General features: G+C 36.7%; 1 protein-coding gene across 1 annotated transcript in view; it reads right to left on the bottom strand.

Annotated features, from left to right (window-relative positions):
* The window catches only part of LOC129218672 (uncharacterized), a 31241-nt gene extending 11237 nt beyond the window's left edge, over nucleotides 1–20004 (bottom strand). The window contains exon 1 of the mRNA XM_054852992.1: nucleotides 19848–20004. Coding sequence (XP_054708967.1) covers nucleotides 19848–19917 — 70 coding nt within the window. The 5' untranslated portion in view covers nucleotides 19918–20004. The remainder of the gene's footprint in view (nucleotides 1–19847) is intronic.
* Between the last annotated feature and the right edge of the window lie 612 nt (nucleotides 20005–20616).

Raw genomic sequence — 20616 nt, 5'->3', positions numbered from 1 at the left:
ATTACGGGAAACTATTTACAGGTTACGTTACTACAATAATTACTATTTACAGAATTTGTAACAGTATTATTCTGCATGAAAAACAAAGTTTAGGAATGAAAATAACGCATTGCACTGTTTTTACAATAATATCTAGGGTGACGGCAGTAACAGAAAAGAGTCCAGTAACAGACAGTCATAAGTTTGGATTGAAATAATAAGAATTTTAGGCAGGTTAAACTGATGTTGCTGTGGCCAAAGAATACGGTGCAGTCATCTAGTGTTATCAGAGCGAATTTCATAACTCAATTGGTATTTACGAGGCAGTAGTCGAAGGTTACGAATAGCTACCAAGAGGTTAGGTGGTGTTTCATGCTGCAGTTAGCTGTGTATGTTAAGGTGGTGAGTGTTTTCAACCATCATTTTCCATTGTAAAATGTCGATATACGTGCATGCTGGAGGCATTTTTAATGTTTGAACTAGGATCTTTTCGGTTTTCACATCGTTTTCCACGTACAATCACTTCTAATGTGAGTTTTATCTGTGTCTGTTACTCATCCCCAAAAAGCTCGTTTTTCTAGTAACAAACAACCATGTCTGTTATTGGTCCTTGAAGTCTTTTTCATTTTTTTCGTTCCAGGAGACGTTATTCATTGATTTGATTGTGCCCACAGGTTTAATATTGAAAATCGAACAACGTCACTAGTGTCAGACGTGGTGTCGCATTTTTTACCATATTTTTTTAGAGTCTCATAATAGTGAATACACCTCTTTTTTTTCAGTTCAAGATGCCCCCCCCCCCTCCGCTATGAAATTTTGTTACAGTGAAGAACAAACGCAAACAGCCTTATTGTATGTAAATAGTAATGGTATGAGTGTTGCCACTTCAGCAAGAAAAAATTGAGTCCCACGAGTTACACTTTTGAACAAAGTGAAAGGAGTTTATCCTAGCATAAGCATAAGCAGGATGGGTTCAGACCCAGTGCTTTCAAAGGACGAGGAGAAAATACTGTTATTCTGGATAACCTCATCATCTAAAGCAGCGTTTCCGATATTAAAAGAAGAATTTTTAGACAGTGTTTCTTTTACTGATTGAAGACTTGAGAAATCATGGTATAGTGGTTTTCTTAAACGGAACCCTTTAGTCGCTCATAGGATCAATGAAAACCTCACATCGTCCCGTTCAAAAGTTCCTAGGCAACTGGTTCTAGGCTTCCTGATTACGTAAAAGAACGAGCTGATGTGTGCATCACATGATTTCCTTTTACTCCAATTTAATGTCATTTCCCCATTACTGGCAATTTTAATGTGATTCAATTGTTTACTCTCTAAATGTCACCAACAGTGGCCGAATTGAAACCAAAATTAAAATTTAAAAAAAAAATCGCCAAATTTGTCGCCAACTTGGCGACCTAAAGACTGGCGATATATCGCCAAGTGTTCGCTAAGTTCTAACACCACTTGAGTTTACATCGAAATAAACAATGATTTACCTCCAAAAAAGGGGCAAAAGACCTCTTTAGAAACACCCGAATGTAACCAAAAGAGGAGGTGCACAACTAGACCCCACTAGGAGTCTACGTACCAAGTTTCAACTTTCTAGGACTTACTGTTCTTGAGTTATGCGACATACATCCGCACATACATATGTATATACAGACGTCACAAGAAAATTCGTTGTAATTAGCTCGGGAATCATCATTATGGATATTTCGCGTGTCTATATGTTCTCAGACACTTATCCACTTGTGGTCGAGTAGAAAAAAAAAAAAAAACTCAATATTCATTCGGGGGTGAGTAAAATAGAAATTAAGGTCGATTTTTTGCGAATACAATACTTCCTTTTTTGTAAAAGGAAGCAAGAAAGACATCAACCACCTTGGCATTTTAGGAAAGCCAAATTGAATTTTTAATTGCGACGAAACTTCATTTTTTCTCAACTCAAAGGGATCCCGAGTGCCTGCAATTAAAGGTGACAAAAATGTATACCAAGTTGTGAGCAATGATGAAAAATAATGTGTCAGTTTTATTCACTGCAAACGCTGCTGGACATCTACCACCAACAGTGATCCATAAACACGCAAGAATCCGAGATAGCATTAAGTTCAGTATGCCCCATGGTTGGGGATTAGGAAAGTCGGATTCAAGGTGGATAACAAGCAAGACTTATTTTGAACTAGTGGTACCCGCACGGCTTTGCCCGTAATAGAAAAATTAAAAAGTCTTTTGGTTCGCCTGTATATTTAAATAATGTATGGTGAATTTTCTAGCCAATGGGCTTGTACCCATGTTACAGTTCCACGTTATGATAATTTCGTATCTCGCCAATTGGCTTGTGCCCATGTTACGTTTCCACGTTATGATAATTTCGTAATTTACTCGTCCATCTTATGATAATTTTGTTCTTAAAATTGGAACAGAAGAAGGAATAGAACATCGATTTTTCGAAAAATCGCTTCGAGGTGCACACCCCCATGCTACAAACTAACTTTGTGCCAAATTTCATGAAAATCGGCCGAACGGTCTAGGCGCTATGCACGTCACAGAGATCCTGATAGACAGAGATCCGGACAGAGAGACTTTCAGCTTTATTATTAGTAAAGATTTCTGGCACAAGGTATTTCAGCCATGGCTAAAAACTCAAAGGCCCCTTCAAAAAAACTCTTGTTTGGACTCCTGCCGCTCCTGACAAGGGTGTAAATATAAAATCTAACAGCAACAGTAGAACACAAGTAGCACTTATTAGTTCACAAGACTGGCTAAGCGTGGTGTTGAAAAAGCAGAAATTACAAGAAGAGGTTAAGAAGATACGAGCTAAAGCAAGACTTCAATAAAAGAAGGAACAGGAAGACACCAAGAAATAGAAAGCAAAGGAAAAGATGATGAAAAGGAGAAAACAACAACAAAAAAAAAACAATAACGAAACCACGAAATTGTGGCTTCCAGCTTCGAGTTCAGAGGGAGGTGAAGAATTATGAAGAAGACCGATTACCTACGTATTTTTATTTTTACATTTGCATTGTTTAGTAAAGAGGCTGTTAGGCAAGTTGCCTTTCTACTTATATTACAAGTAAAATATTTCCAATTTGGAAGTTTAAATCCAGATAATTGCATAAGTTTAAATCTAAGTTTTGTTTGTAAAAACCTCACTGTCGTCTTAAATTCTAATTTATTTTATTTTCTTTTATTTTTTGTGATAAAAATTTTCCAGTTGGGTAGGTACTCAATTATTGTTCATTTCAATTTAAAGGCATTTGTACTAGAAATAAAGAACGTTTGCAAACTTTTACGAGAAAAAGGGAATTTTGTCTATTACTCATCCTGTCTGTTATGTATCCTTTCAGCCTATCTGTAACTGGGTATTATCAGATTTTTCGGTGTCTGTTACTGGGGTTCGGAGCTTTCTTCTAAATTCAGCAAATAAAAATTGATTTGACCAATTCAGAGTATCCAGAAGCAGCCAAACGTTAGATGAGATGTTGTTGCATGGGAGAAAAATAATTTTAAAAATCTAAATACGTTAATAGGGTCAGAAAACTGAGTTAACCTGAGAGCGATGTCTTAAGCATGTCTGTTACTGGTGCCGTTACCCTACCTAAACTTTAGAGAAATTAAGAGTCGAATTTCATGTTGCAAATTCAAAGTTGCAAAAATGTTACGTTCGTCACACTATAGTAATTTAGTTTCAAAAACTAAATTTATGCAATTTTTACTGTGTTTCATTGCATGAATATTACACAAAAGCTTTACTATTTCACAAATTTCCTCAAAACCACAAGTAAATGATTATTAGACGTTTAAAACTCACGTTATGCAACAAAACAGATTCTCTGAATGTTAAGTTCGTCACGATGGAATGACCCATCAATTAAACCAAGAAACACAGATGTAAAATTTCTTGAACAACAAAAAGCTCATAACTAAGTACTTATAAAGAAAGCAAATCTAATACGGATCCGCCGATTACTTTTTTCTTATCATCAAATCATACAATACAATTTACTCGAGCACCGAGAACATTCGTGAAAAAAAAAAAAAAAAAGCATAGTAATTTTTGAGTTCTAGTAATTTAAAATATTTAAACACTATGACCTATACTTCTGTAGTACCGCTAAAATTCATTTTTCAAGTTCCCGAAAAACTGCCTCTGAAATTATGAAAAAAAAAAAAAAAAAAAACTATCTTGGGAATGCATGAAGTATTGAAATCATGAACCACTGAAATTAAGGGAAAGAAATCAAGTTGTTGTATGCAAATGTGTCAAGGCAGATTACAATAAATGACTCGAAACAAAATCAATAAAATCTCGATTTCCGACTAGAAGCTGTGAAGGAATAAGATTTCTTCTTTTTTCCAGATCTACGACCTCAATTAGGGTGTTGTCCTCTCGTGCCAATGCCAGTTTATTAGAATGCGAACACTCGCCTGCCTTTTGTTTGCAGTCGAGAATAACTGGTATTGATATCTTTTAAAGAATTCAAATTTTTAACTTAGGGGAATATTTTATGCAGAGATTATATTACAAAATCTTGGTTTAGTAGGCGAAACTAGGGAGTTTTGACCCATGGGAGAGTTGACACATGATTTTTTTCCATGAAAAGGATATTTAGGGAAAATTTTAGTCATATTATTGGTTGACCAGTCACACAACAGTATTTTAGCAGGGACAAGAATTATCAGTGGTTTTCAAGAAATTCAGTGTTAAATGATACTGCACCTAAAAAGTAAATTTTGAAGATTTTGCAATTTTTTAGATTTTATCCTCCAGTTTTGAGGGAAATGCATTTTAAAAGTATACATGTTTTAGTCACTTGTATAGCTATCTATTGATATAAAGTAGTTTCGTATAGCTTTAATCTAGCTTAAGTTGCTTTAATCTTAGCTCCAAGTTGCTAAAAACTTAAGGTAAACAAAAGAAAGCTAACTGGGAGCTTTGACTCCAAGCTAACTAGGAAGAATTGACCCAAAGAGTAATTTAATGTTTTTGTTTAATTTGATGTTTTTTCAATGAATTTTTATTTTTGAATAGATAATATATTGTGATTTAGTCCGAATGATTTGATTTTATTGGCCTAAGTTGCTAAAAATTTCAGGTAAACAAGAGAAAAGCTACTTAGGGAGCTTTAACGCAAGCTAACTAGGGAGACTTAACCCAAAGAATAATTTGATGTTTTTTTAATGAATTTTTGTTTATGAAGAGATAAAATATTGTGATCTACACCTAAATGATTTGCTTTTATTTAAGCAATAACCAGAGCCGACTCGAGTAGTTCTGCCGCCCTAGGCGATGTTGACAAGTGCCGCTCTCCCCCCAATTGAATAATAATAATATGTAAAAAAAATATATTAATAAAATAAAAATAATAGTAAAGTGCTTAAAATTAAAGTGAGTTTCTGGTTAAATTCCAAACTAGGTTTTGTATATCCAAACACTGGTACACACTTTAAATTTTTTTTTTAGCATTGAAGTAGTGAATCTTATGACGCTGAAACAGATATTCATACTCAAAAAAAAAAAAAAAGTTTCAATTTCGAATTTTGCCGGCCCCAGAAGCCGGGCCTGGCAATAAATTTAATATTAAGCGATTTAGTTTCAAATATTATATGGGTGAATATACGCTATTTGAATCTCAACGGCGCATAGAATTTTTTTTAGGTAAAACAAATTACATTGTTATCGTATGCTTAATTAATAAAGAATATTGTCTTTTATTTGGCCCACACTCTCGATAACTGTTTCATTTTAGCATTAATAGCTAAAAATAGTTAAAAATGTATTGTAACGGATTCGGTGCGACTTCCACTTTCTTGAAATGAAGACACAGTTCTTGATAAAAACACAGGAAATTTATTTACACTATGTACAGGAAAGATCGTCAACAACTGCTAAATTATTCATCAGCAATTAAGCAATTATCACACAACACCGTAAACTCAACGTTTACACACGTATTTACTTCCAAATACGAAAACAACACAGCGAAATGCCTCGCTATAAACAGAGCAAAAATGCACTCAGTTCGAAATCTCAATCGAAACTAACTGTTTATCCATCGCTAACGGCTTAAATACACCGAAAAGAAATTTCTCAAATATTCCACACGCTTCTGTAAAGTAGTAGACCGTTATCAATGAAAAGAAAGAAAATAGGGGTCGTATACTTTAGCCGAATGAAAAAGGGGTTGTATATTCATTACGGGAAACTATTTACAGGTTACGTTCCTACAATAATTACTATTTACAGAATTTGTAACATTGCCCCCTTCCTAAGGACTGCACGTCCCGGGCAGTACAATCCCCAGAAAGGGTGCCAAACTTCTATCACAAGTTTACAAATATACACATTAATTAATAACTAACAGATACAGAAAACACAATAACAAGAAATATTACTAAACATTAAAAGCAAAAATTATTTACAATTTTTATGTTATCAACCATGGTTGTTTACGTAATGCTCATGAACTATGGCCATAGTATGGGGCTAACCGATCATAATGTACAACCCTAGGTTTTGCATTAGGTGATTTTTGGATCCTCACTACGACGTCATTTAGTCGGTTAAGGACTTTGTAGGGTCCATCCCAATGCGACTGCAATTTGGGTGACAGACCTTTCCGTCGGATGGGATTCCATAACCAAACCTTGTCGCCTTCGTTGAATTCATGTCCAGTAGACCTTGTGTCGTATCGGGTCTTCATCTTCTCCGCCGCGATGTTGATTCGCTCTCGTGCGAAGTTATGAACGTCTTCCAACCGGGCCTGGAGATCCTGGATGTACTCCTCAGGCGATGAAGGCGCATCCGGAGGACGACCGAAGACGAGATCACAAGGTAGCCGAAGCTCTCGTCCGAAGAGCATCTGAGATGGGGCATATCCGGTAGTCTCGTGGACAGCACTGCGGTAGGCCAGCAGGAACAAAGGTAGCTTCTTGTCCCAATCCTGTTGATTTCTGGATACCATAAGCGAGAGATTATTCAGGATTGTGCGGTTAAATCTCTCCACCATGCCGTCCGATTGTGGGTGTAGTGGTGTTGTCCTAGTTTTCTCAATTCCGAAAATTTGACATAGGCCCTTAAACACAGCAGAGATGAAATTCCTCCCTTGATCGGAATGAATCTGCAAAGGTGTTCCGTATCTCGAGATCCAATGTTGGACTAGAGTCTCTGCTACGGTGGTAGCCTCTTGATCTGGAATGGGATATGCTTCCGGCCATTTGGTGAAGTAGTCGATGGAAACAAGAATGTATTTGTTCCCATCAGCAGTTCTTGGTAGAGGACCCAGGATGTCGATCCCAATTCGTTCGAAAGGAGCTCTAACGTTGTACAGATGTAGCTTCCCTCTGCTTCTCTTCTTCGGTCCTTTGCGAGCAGCACAGGCGTCACAAGAATGGCACCACTTCTCCACGTCATCCTTCGCCTTGCTCCAGAAGAAGCGCTCCCGAACTTTATTGAGGGTTTTCAGGACACCAAAATGTCCTCCAGTCGCACTACTATGTATTTCTTTCAGAACATCTGAAATCCTTGATCGGGGAAGTAGTAACTGCCACCTAGATGTTTTGCCGTCATCAGATTCCCATTTTCGGTACAGTACGCCGTTCCGTAAATGGAGCGAGTTCCATAAAGCCCAGTATCTTTTTGTTGCAGGAGTGAAGGTGGAAACGTCCTGCCAGCTAGGGCGTCGACTGTCACTTTCCATGAACTCCAAAATTGGTTTTATGTCGGGGTCTTCAAGTTGATCTTTTCGAACTTGATCATCACTCCATGGATCAGGTTCTGATGAAGTTGGAGTCACTGTCACCTGATAGGCAGTAGGGCTAGTCGTTCCATACTGTTTCTCGATTCGGGAACAATAGTGGCAGTTCTCAGGACAGGGTCTCCTTGATAAAGCGTCAGCATTCCCGTGAGATAACCCTTTTCGATGCTTGATCTCCATGTCATATTCCTGGAGCCGCTGTATCCATCTGGCTATCTGGCCTTCCGGATTTTTGAAGTTCAAAAGCCAAGTTAATGAGGCATGATCTGTCCGAAGCAGAAATTTTCGGCCGTAGAGGTAATGATGGAAGTGTTCTACAGCTTTCACTATGGCCAGTAACTCCTTTCTGGTGACGCAGTAATTTCGCTCCGACTTTGATAAGCATTTGCTCCAGTAAGCGATGACATGTTCATTTCCGTCAATTTCTTGGGATAAAACAGCTCCGATGCCCTCGTTGCTCGCATCAGTGTCCAGGATGAAGGGTTTTTCAGGCTGAGGATAGGCGAGGATAGGCGTTGATGTTAAAGCCTCCTTCAGTCGTAGAAATGCATCTTCGCATTCTTTGGACCATTCAAACTTTTGCTTGCTCTCCGTCAGCTTATGCAAAGGTCGTGCAATGTTGGAAAAACCCTTCACAAACTTCCTATAGTACGTGCAGAGCCCCAGGGAACTTCGCAGCTGATGGATGTTTTCGGGACGACTCCAACTCTTTACCGCAGATACCTTCTCTGGATCGGTTTGCACACCCTCAGAAGAGATGATGTGACCAAGATAGTTCACTTCCCGGCGGAACAAATTACATTTGGACGGACTTAACTTCAGATTGGCTTCCTTAAGCTTTTGCAGCACCTTCCTAAGATTTGCCAGATGTTCTTCGAAGCTGCGTCCCACGATGATGATATCGTCTAAGTAGACCAGACAGGATTCGTAAGAGAGTCCTCTTAACACTGTCTCCATAAGACGCTCGAACGTAGCTGGTGCATTGCAGAGGCCGAAGGGCATCACTTTAAACTGCCATAAGCCTTGTCCAGTTGTAAACGCTGTCTTCTCTCGGTCATCAGGGTGTATCTCAACCTGCCAGTAGCCGCTCTTCAAGTCCAGGGTCGAAAACCACTTGTGTCCGGAAAGAGTGTCCAAGGTGTCGTCTATCCGTGGAAGAGGGTAACTGTCTTTCTTGGTGATTTCATTCAGTCGTCGGTAATCGACACAAAATCTGGTGGAGCCATCTTTCTTTCGGACCAAGACGATGGGAGAGGCCCAAGGACTGGATGAGGGTTCGATTACATCATTCTCCTTCATCTCTTTCAGAAGGGTTTCAACCTCTTCCTTCTTAGCGAACGGTAGTCGTCTTGGATGCTGTTTAATAGGGGGGTGTTCTCCAGTGTAAATCCTATGCTGCGTTAAATTCGTACGGCCAACATCCTCCGATGTAGATGAAAACAGATGCTTGAAGTCGTCCACCAATTGTTCCGCAGCAGTTCTTTGATCCTTCGATAAGGGTGCACTCCCAATTAACTTCGATGTCAAGGACTCAGAAGACACAGTCTCGGGGGAATTGATTCTTCTAATGATGCAGTTTACGGGAGTACAAGTTGCTAACACTTCGCCTTTCCGGATATTCCTTGGCCTTTCACTCACGTTGGCGACTCTCACAGGAATTACATCCTTAGAAAGGTCCACAAGCGTAGATGCTACCAGCACTCCTTTTGGGTTATTGCTTAAGTTGGGGTATTCAATGAGTCCAAATCTAAAACTATTGCTTTCTTCAATGGAGCCGGGTATTAATGATTCTGACCTTGAGGGAATCGATATATCTGTTTGGGCTATTATTTGATGAGCGGATTTTACATCACTTTCTGCAGGGAAAACGGCTATGTCTTCTCTCATCGAGTGCAGCTCATTAGTCTTGAAGTCGAGAGTGAAGTCATATTTCTTCAAAAAGTCCAATCCGAGAATGAAGGGGTCCGTGATGACGAATGCCGTATGGTGGTGGCATTCCCAAACACTATTTCCAAGTCCACTTTACCGTCAATCTCGATCTTGTCACCTGTCACAGTCTGGAGACTTACGCGTGGCGATGTCCACAGCAGTTTCAATCCAAATTCACGAGCCACATCTGTCCTAATGATTGTCACATTGGCTCCAGTGTCAACAATCAGTCTGCAGGGGTTCCCATTTACATGTGCGTAAATGAAAAGTCCATCACTGCCTCTACTAGAAGAGGAAATCTGCAGAGCTCTAGTGGTGGTGATTTCCTTCCCTCGCGTAGCTTGGCGAGCCGGACAACTCCTTCGCAGGTGTCCTTCACTACCGCATTTCCAGCACTTCTGCTCTTGTTTCTTTTGGGCTGTTATGCTGCTCAGATGTCTTGTCAAGTCACCGAGTTGTCTCTCAAGTTCAGCGAGGTGGGACGACCTGGAATCAGACTCATCAGCTTCCTGAATCCGGATTAGATGGCGATCCACACGGGTTGCTTCTTGGGCGGCCTCGTATCTCATCGCATACACAACGGCAGAATTCAGGTCTTTGACATCCGCCATCCGTAGAGCTTTCTGGATTTCCGGATCTCGAACCCCGTCGATGTAGTAGTTGAGTGCCAGGTTGTCTCGAACATCCGCAGGGCAGTCGTAAAAAGCAAGATGAGACAGTCTCTCGATGTCCGCCGCAAGCTCTTGCAGGGTTTCCCCAGTTTTCTGGAAACGGGACTTCAACTGGAGTCGGCTGAAATCTTTCTGGCACTTCTCACCGAAGCGAAGCTCCAACGCAGATGTGAGGGCGGCGAAATCCAGGCGCTGGCTTTCCGGAAGGGTCTGGAGAATGTCCGCTGCGTCACCTCTCAGGGATGCTGCAAGATGACAGGCCTTGGTAGCAGAGTCCCATCCGTTCGCTTCCGCCACTATCATGAATTGAGTTTTGTAGACCTGCCACGAAGTTTTCCCATCAAATGTGGCAAGTTTAATGGACGGTCGAGCAACCGATGTGGGAGCGCCAAACCGTACAGAGCTGCTTTCCGCGATCGCCAATCTCCTTTCCATGTTTTTAATTTTCTCATCCACATGATTTTCAACTGTTGCGATACGGTTTTCTACTGTTTCAAACTTTTCATCAAAAGCATCAACTCGATGCTCTATCTCATTAAATTTGTTTTCCATCACAGTCTTTACCGAAGTAAGGTCGTTTTTAATTTCCTCTTGGTTAGAAGCTAAATCATTTTTCAGTACCATTAAATCACTTTTCAATTGTTCTTGATTAGCCGCAATGTCATTTTTTAATTGTTCTTGATTTGCAGTAAAACTTGCAGTCAAATCACTTTTTAATTGTTCTTGATTAGCCGCCATATCATTTTTTAATTGTTCTTGATTAGCCGCCATATCATTTTTTAATTGTTCTTGATTAGCCGCCATATCATTTTTTAATTGTTCTTGATTAGCCGCCATATCATTTTTTAATTGCTCTTGATTAGCCGCCAAACTTTCAGCCAAGTCACTTTTCGCAGCATTAATTGCTTCCAGAAGTTGTTTTAATTGGTCATCCATTGCGCGAGTAATCACCATAAAAACAAAGTCTATAAATTCAAACAGTCTTTATGAAAAAATGTCCAAAGTCACACTTACTCCAAGAAAGTCCAGAAGAAGCCCCACGTTGGGCGCCAAATTGTAACGGATTCGGTGCGACTTCCACTTTCTTGAAATGAAGACACAGTTCTTGATAAAAACACAGGAAATTTATTTACACTATGTACAGGAAAGATCGTCAACAACTGCTAAATTATTCATCAGCAATTAAGCAATTATCACACAACACCGTAAACTCAACGTTTACACACGTATTTACTTCCAAATACGAAAACAACACAGCGAAATGCCTCGCAATAAACAGAGCAAAAATGCACTCAGTTCGAAATCTCAATCGAAACTAACTGTTTATCCATCGCTAACGGCTTAAATACACCGAAAAGAAATTTCTCAAATATTCCACACGCTTCTGTAAAGTAGTAGACCGTTATCAATGAAAAGAAAGAAAATAGGGGTCGTATACTTTAGCCGAATGAAAAAGGGGTTGTATATTCATTACGGGAAACTATTTACAGGTTACGTTCCTACAATAATTACTATTTACATAATTTGTAACAGTATACTCCCCTGGCCTCTCTATTTTCGACATGTTGTACAAACACGTTCAGCGTTCTTTTTCAAATAACCTGACAATGTATTGTACTATAATCGTACTCCTGAATGAACATCATAACGTATTTTATCAAAATACTTTGAAAAAATATTCATTAATATGCAAAAAAAGGGTGATTTTCATTCGTTGCAGTATTTCCCCTGGTAAGTATGTGTTTTTATATTTTATCGTTAACTAAATATAAGCTTGAACAATGAAATGTTTAGTGTGTGCAGACATCATGGATTACGTTCAGGGCAAGTTCATGAAACTAGGGACATCACAGTAAAAAAAACTTCATTACATCAGTATTCTTTTTCTTTCATATGAGGTAAAAGGGACTGTATTTTTATAAAACTATGCGAAGAAAGTTATAAATACATTTTTTGTAAGTTTTATAGGCGAATTTTGACAACACTACTCAGTGCCCATGTGTCGTTGTATAAGCGGTTCTAAAAATTAATCTTTTTTCACTAGGGAACTTAACTGTTACGTCTACAATCTTATTTTTTATTGAAATTTAGTTTACATAGGAAGAGACCAACAAAGAAACTTTAAACTGTTATAATTGTCTTGTAACAATTGTTTTTAAACTAGGCCTCATACTAATGTAACAGTCTCAGAATTGTATATAAGTTTGCATTGCTTAAAACAAAAACTAATCCAAGTTTATAAAAAATCATAACTTCATTTATGATGATATCTTTAATATTAGTCCCCCCTTAAATATTTAGAAATAGTTGGATTTAATTATTTATTATATAACTTATTTAAAACATGTAACATCAGTCACAGTTATATCAGTCACATTCCTCTTTTCGTTAATCAACCTCAAACAAATTGCACAAATGGCGCTGACTGCTGCAGAAAGGCAAAAGAGGAGGCGAGATAAATTAAGAAATAAAGGAAAACATGAAAATTAGAAAAAGTAAAACAAAGTTGAAGCTAAAAAGAGTGGATTATAAAAATAAATTAAATAATTTTTAAAAAAACAGCATAATTACCAAAGTGAGTTCAGAATAAAATCAAAAAGAGAAATTAGGTGAAGAAGTAGAACAAGAGTAGAACAAATTAAAAGCATTGAAGTCACAGGTTTAAATTAGCAGTTGCATTATCCTTCTTTAAAATAATAAAACCTTAGTAAAAATTTTTGTCATTTAAAACGCTCTTTGTTTTATCTTCACAAAAGAAAACTGCAGCTGTAAAAAAATTTTCCAGCATGAAATTTGACAAACAGATACTCCTAGTTCTTCGTGTATTACATTTGAATAAAAATGCACATCATCGATACAGAAATATTTCTAAATGTCACAGCTCCATGAAAATTTCAGAGCTATCACCTTCCGACTTGCAGTCATGTTATATAGAGTTATATTTGAGTAATACTTTTATCTAATTCAGAAGTTGTAGCAGATGTATAGCAACTAAACTTTTTTTTACAGCAAAGGAGGGAATCACTTCCAGCAGAACATGTTCCAAAATTGTTGACTGCAACTGAAGAATGGGTTCTTAATGAATACGACAAACAATTGTATCACGAGTAGTTAGATGCAATGAAATTGAAAACTAGGAGTATTTAGTAACTGTCAAGATTGAAGCAGTAAAACATTGGAAAGAGCCTGTCAATGTGGATGAAATTTATTATTCAAATGAGAAAGGGATAAAATAATAAGCGCACTAGATGTAGTAAATGCAAAAAGACTATTTTATGAAATACATCAAAAATATAACTTTTAAAACTTTACAAATGTACATTTCTTGTAATTTAAATTCAATTTTACATTTTTAAACAAAAACTATGCTAATTTTATTTTCAAGGTGAAATAATTTATAATTCAGCAATTTATTGTAAATGTAACATCAGTCACAAAATCTTTGTATCATCAGTCATGAGTATTAAATAATTTTTATACTTTCAATTTTAAGTTTTTCAGTAAAACAAACTGTTTTCATCAAGTCTGAAACCCATATTTTAAGGGGAAGAAATCTGTTTAGATTTTACGTTATTAATTTGAAGAGATTTTCAAACTATATATAAGTCACTTTTTCCAATGTCTCTTCTTTCGTGGCATCAGTCACGTTTTTTTATAACCTTTAATTTCAGACAAAAAATTTTTTTTCAAGTCTGAAAACAAGTATGGGGGCGGTGATGTACCATATCATGACATTTTAGATCAATTTCAGAAGAAACGAAACTTAATTTCAAGACAGTGCTGAATTTATAAGTTGAAAATTGAGTCAAATTGTAACGTCAGTCACCGTGGACTGACCCTTCAAGTTCTAGTGAAAATAATGCGTGATGTTGTTACAGGTTATGTGTGATTTTGCCACTTCTCTGGCGTCACTCCTCTGACGTTTTTTGTGTCACTGGGAATACATATTCATCTAACGATTAAAAAGCTTTTTTTTTTCTAGTTACTCATTCGAACTCATATATCATGAAGGAAATTAAAAAGAAGAAAACAAGGAGAGATAGAGTTGGAAAAAACGTCAAGCTGAAAGATTACTTCACCAAAATCTAAAAATGATCCGGATAAAAAATTCTGAATTCAAAGTGAAAGAAAAGCTTAATTATTAAATAAAAAACGAAAAGGGACAAAAATTAAAAGAACAGCATAGATAACCCTGCCAATAGTGTCACTCCCCTGACAACATTTTGCCCTGGTGCCTATTAAAAAAAAATTCAAATATCTTCTGGCTTTCATCTTAACAAACACAACAACTAGTGAAATAATGAATATTACACTAAACAGATGACATTTTCTTTGGGGGACACAAAAAAATCGTTTACCGTATATTCGCCCGTAATACAATACGCGCAAAAAAATTATAATGTGATGTTTACTGGTTAGTTTTTGTTGTCTAAATTAAATACTGCATACTTAAAAGTTCGATTTCTTTTTTCTAAATTATGAAATTTCAAAGATGTGTCACAATTGATTATATCGTTTTTACGCCACAAAATGCCAGTTATGGAACAATGTGCGAGTTTTGTGACTAGAAAGAGCATTAAATGTAGATTTTAAATCAATAACTACTATTGTTTTCCCCAATTTTTCAGTTGTGTCCCTTTTTTTGGCGGGGTGCGATGTGTCTATGTGGTTCATTAGAGACGCAAAACAACATTTTCCAAAATATTTTTAGTTTATTATTCAATTCAGAACTATTTGGATACTTAATCACATTGCTTTTATTTCGTCGTGAGTTAAATCAATTAAAACAAAATCTTGAATAAAAGGAGAAGCATAACAATGACGGCGATGCTTTCAAACGGTATTCCATTAGCGATGTTCTCACAATAAAATGAAAGTTTACTTTTTAAACAATAATTAACTTCTTTGCCAATATTAAATTCTGACGTCTCAATTACAGGAGAAAAATATACTTTGTAAATTATTTGTATATGATAATACATGCAATAAATTTTGAACTTGGGGAACAAATATCGCACCCCGGCAACGAAAGTGACATTATTCAAAATTTTGGAAAAACGTACTAGCTATTGATTTAAAATCTAAATTTAATGCTCTTCCCATAAAACTTGCACAAAGTAAGCTTAAATAATTGGTGCGCGGTGTACTCAAAAACTATGCAACCAATAGTGTCTCATCATTGAAATTTCCTAATTTAGAAGATAAATTTTCTGAACTTCAAGTACGCATTATTAATTTCGACAACAAAAACTAACCAGTAAATATCACATCAGAATTTTTTTCACGTATTGTAATAATTCAGGCTAAATAACTCAAAGCTGCAATATCGTAAAGCCTTGATTTTCTCCACTGCTTTTTTTTTTTTTTTATATGCTGTATCACTTTCCTTGCCGCGCTCGGGATGCGATATGTCATTAAGCTCCCTCATCCCATGACCAGAGAAGGCATCAAAAAACTTGCCTGAAATGAAATTTGTGTGCCTGACATTTATAACTATCAAAATCTTTTTTATTTCACACAATAAATCCCTTTATCAGTTTTGATTCTGATTATTCGTTATTTAGGAGTTTTTGCTTAAAAGTAAAGGTCTTTCGAACTGATTACATGACACGTTGAGTTATTAACTTTTTGAAACAGATTTTAGAAGATATGTTGAAACATTATCATTAAAATTAATAAATATTCTTTCGAGTTATTCTAACGCGTCTCAAGTGCAGTAGAGGAGGACTTAATGATAAATTTTAAATAAGGGACGAGAAGGACCCCTCTTCCCTAGGGCCCGATTAGTATATCAGGGGGCCCTAGGCCAAACGCTTTTTTGGAGTCCTAATGTAGTTAAATCTTACAATTTTAGCCATTGGATAAAAACAATATTAGCCATTTCGGACCCCTAAAGAGCGGGGGGCCCTAGTTGGCCTATTCAGTCATCAGGCCTTTCTTCTTCAACCTCCCCCTTTAAAAATCAACTTATACAAAAGTTTAGAAGAGCTTTACAGTAACAATGCTTTCCGAAAAAGTTCCTGATCTTAAGAGAAAAAAATCAGTTTTATTCAATTAAATAAAATTAGATAACAAAAGAGGATGTAAGGTAAACACACCAGTGCTTCAGTAGTAGCCACTTCAAGGTTTATTTGAAAAAAAATAGGATTCCAGGTTTCCAAATCGATTCGAACGTGAAGGAAGTAATACCTTTTGCACATTTGATGCACTTTTGAATCCATTGAGAGACCTGGAATACTATTTTTTCAAATATAAACCTTGAAGTGGCTACTACTTCAGCACTGGTCACTACTGGTGTTTTACCTTAGTACGCAAATAATCCAATTCGAAATCTTGAATTCTCATTTGAGCTCATTACGAAAACTTCCATATTCCATAGCGGTACTTCCTTTGTCAGTCAACTGGCTAATCTTACTGAAGCATTACATAAATGCTTAACGAAAAAAATATTTATTAATAACTCAAGTATTTCAGGTTATGAAGTGGATTTCACCTGGTAGTATAGATTTGAAATCCCAGAAATCGTTCGTAGCTGACCGCAAAAAGTGGTTTACGAGCCCAAGACCAAAAAAAAAAGAAAAAAAGTTATTGAACTGTTCTCTAGGGGCTCATTTGGGGTGCTCAAGGTCGGATTTGGTAATGCCGCTATAAAAGTTGTCTAGCCACTTTCCTCACAAACATCCGCGACAAAATGGAATTCTGTTGTTTAAGGTGCTTATTAGAGTCATTTGTCAGGGGCTGAAATTAACAACTAAATAGCTTCCTAAAATTTAACGCGTGTGTCATTCTTATTTCGATCACTTTTTAAACAGTCTTCCACTTGTTGAATTGTTACGCTCACGAAATACATCGAACTTCTTCGTTTAAAAATATTAGTTATTGTATTGTTTGTACATGTAATTCTATAACTTGATTGGCTTTATCAAACTGAAATTGTTTTTATATTGATAATAATTTATAAAGATATAAATGATGCTTTTTAGCGGTGGTGCAACAACAAATTGACCTTGAAACGTAAATATCTGCGGTTTCCACGTGAGGGGTTTATGGCGTAGACAGCGCCTTTGCAATTTTTAAGAGACGGGGGGGGGGGGGAGGGGGCAATTTGACATGACAATTACTTTCATTTGGGGCTCTCGTTCTTGGAGAAAGGATGCTTTGTAGCATTTCAGGGGGTTGCGCTATCAACCTCGGGGGGGGGGGGGGGTACTTTCGCAGATAATAACATCTGAGAAGGTCACTCACTGGCGGCAATAGTAACACATCTCAAATGAATAAAAAAAGGAAAAAGCATATAAAACTTGGAGAAAAGTTTAATAAGGTAATGTATACTCAGTGGTGGTGCCTAGCATGGGTGACACCCGGGGCGATAATTTGTGGTGTCATCTCTCCCCCCCCCCAAAAAAAAAAAAGACAAAATAAAAAAAAAATTTACGAAAACATTAAATTCATGCAATTTTTAGCAACTACATTTGTGTTATCACGAAATTTTAAGTGGTCGAAAGGACAAAAAACAAACAAAAGTGAGGGGTCGTCTGGGGGTTTACCTCCTGGAAAATTTTCAAATTTGTAATCTTAAAAATACATTTTAGCTTCATATTTTTCAAAAACCAGCATTTCCACTTTGGGTGTCACCCCCCCCCCCCCCCCAGACGGGTGACACCCGGGGTGGACAGCCTCCCCTGTCCCCTCCATAGCGACGTCACTGATTTACTTGAAGCTTAAATGGTGACGTGATTATTTATTTATTTATTGTAACGTAAGTGGTGGGGTGGAATGTATGTAACCTCCAACATTATATTTCTTGTACACTCCAGAAAATTTAGAAACTAAAGTCGGAAAACTTCAATATTTTTTGTAAAATTCATTTATGAAATGCGTGGTCGGCATTTGGAGCACTTGCTTTAAGTTTTTCACTAAGTAATAAATCTTACTGTGCAAATTCTGATATCGTTTACACGCTTTCCCAACACTGATGTAAGTTCAGATTGGAATATTCTAATGTTTCTGTTTTCAGCCTCTAGAGTGGAATGCGACCCATTATTCTGAAATAATTATTGGCCATCTGAATGGGTATTATCACAAATCTTCATTCGTAAAAACAATTTTAAATCCCCCGGTATATCGCTCACCAGCGACAATAGGGGCAAAAATAAATTAAATCCTCACAAGTTCGAAAGTGAGTTTGCTTTTTGTAATGTTTTCAACTACTCAACCGATCTGTATACACGTTGTCAGGGGTGCAGAATAGAACAATTGGGCACCTTTCATCCAGAAAAATGATATTCCAAGATTTTTATTACAGTTTATAAGAAAGTCATAAATTTGTGAGTATCTCATCCGAAAAAAGTCATATTTGTTCGTTTTTTGCAGCATGTTAAAGCCCTTTAAACAACTACACAGTGTGAATTTCACCCGATGTTTGAGGATTAATTAGAACACCCGCCAATTCATCATTTTAAGCAAATTTCATATCCTAAACCAAGACTTATCTTCATTTTTAAAGTATCGTCTGCTGTTTCTGGTCACGGAATTGAAATTAAATAAAGTTAAATTTCGGATTCGTAGCGACGATACTTTCGTGAAGAAAAGTAATAAATAACAAGCATGAAAAATTAAAAAGAAAAAAATATCTCTCTTAATAAAATATCGTCTGGTTCGCAATCATAGTTGTGGAAAAATGAGTGAAAACTATTTTTATACATTCAAAAAGAATTAATGGGTTTAGTTTTGGTGTTTTATTAATTTTTTTTTTTTCAATTATCGTCTGCACTTTTTGCCAGTTTTAATAGCTTTTGTGAAATACAATAGATTAGCGAAATTCTGATTAGTTGATGCACATTAGTTGTAGAACAACTAATAGACTAAGTTTTTAAATATTTTTCTGAAATTTTCAGAACTTAATTCATTAATACATGCTGCTGTCAACGTCAACGTGGAACAATCGTGCCTGATGCTGGTTTATAAAGATGGCTGAAGTTTTGGGATTTTAAAAAATCCTAAAAGGTATAAATCAAAACTTTGAGTAGTAAAACTTCTCTTTTCTACATATTGATGGGAAATTTCACACCTGATTTTTTCCCCGAACATGCGTCACTTGATACAAAATTTATTTTTGAGGTAGACCGTGCTAGGCCGAGTAAGTAAATGAATAATATAAAGTCTTTGACGTGATTTTATTGTTAACAGATTTATTCTCAAATACTGCAATATGCACCAAAAGATGTTATGCTATGTTTCATGGTTTTTGTCTTTGTCTAAATTAATAACGTATAGTTAAGGTTGGTTTTTTTTCCTAAATGATGTTTCAAATAGGTTATATCGTTTACACGACAGCACACACCAGTTAAGTCAACTAATTTTTGCCTGTATCGTGGGAAGAAAGAGCATTAAATTTAGATTTTAAATTTGTTTATAACGTTTTAAAATAGGTTTTAAGATGTGCAGCTGTGGGTCGCCGGTGAGCGACATGACTCACAAATAACAACAAATAAGAGTAAAAAATACTACTTACTTTGTTCAGTGTTAACTATCAGCGTGGCTAAGCATGCTAAAACCAGTAAACCGTTTAAAGACTGAACCATCTCTGTCCAAATCAACAAATGTAAACAAAACTCACGTGTAGAACTAGCTCTCTGCTTGAGAAAACTGTCAAACACATGTCAGCCCGTCCTTCGCCGAGAATGAAAGTTTTCTTCAACTTTCTTTTCACTTCTTCCAAAACTGGGAAAATTGGCGACTATAAGTGAGCCGCCAAGCTTCACCCAAATTCGCCAACGGACATTTACTCTCTTTCTCGTTTCACTTTTTTTTTTCTTCAAGTAAGAAACTTGTTGCAGATTTTGGACTTTTTCATCTTTTGATGCGACTATAATGCAGGGGGCCCAACAAGGGGGAGAGGCGATTATTTCGCAAACTACGTCTTTTGCATTTTTATGAAAGTGATTTTAAGGGCATTTTTTCCCTTTTTTCGCGGGGGGGGGGGATCATTTTTATGAAGGTCGTCTTCGTAGTTTTTCAGAGGGTACGTCCTTGTTCTTGGAGGGGGGGAGGCACCCCTGCATAATATGAGCGTATTTCCAGTCATAATTATTTTAGTCACGTATTCTAGAAGCTGAAAATGTTCAGTGAATGTTGCCCCCCCCCCCCCCTCTGTGTAGAGTAATTGCTTTGAAGTGCATATTTTTAGTACTTTTGAAAAGAATGAGTTAATTTGAAAATAAATGTTTAAAATAACAAAATTATGTCCATTGAAAATTACTATAAGTTCGGATCGCATTTAT

The sequence above is a fragment of the Uloborus diversus genome, chromosome 3 (genome assembly GCF_026930045.1).
Source record: "Uloborus diversus isolate 005 chromosome 3, Udiv.v.3.1, whole genome shotgun sequence".
NCBI classification, from domain to species: Eukaryota; Metazoa; Arthropoda; class Arachnida; order Araneae; family Uloboridae; genus Uloborus; species Uloborus diversus.
The sequence above is the reverse complement of the archived record's forward strand: the minus strand, read 5'-3'. Positions and strand labels throughout refer to the sequence as shown.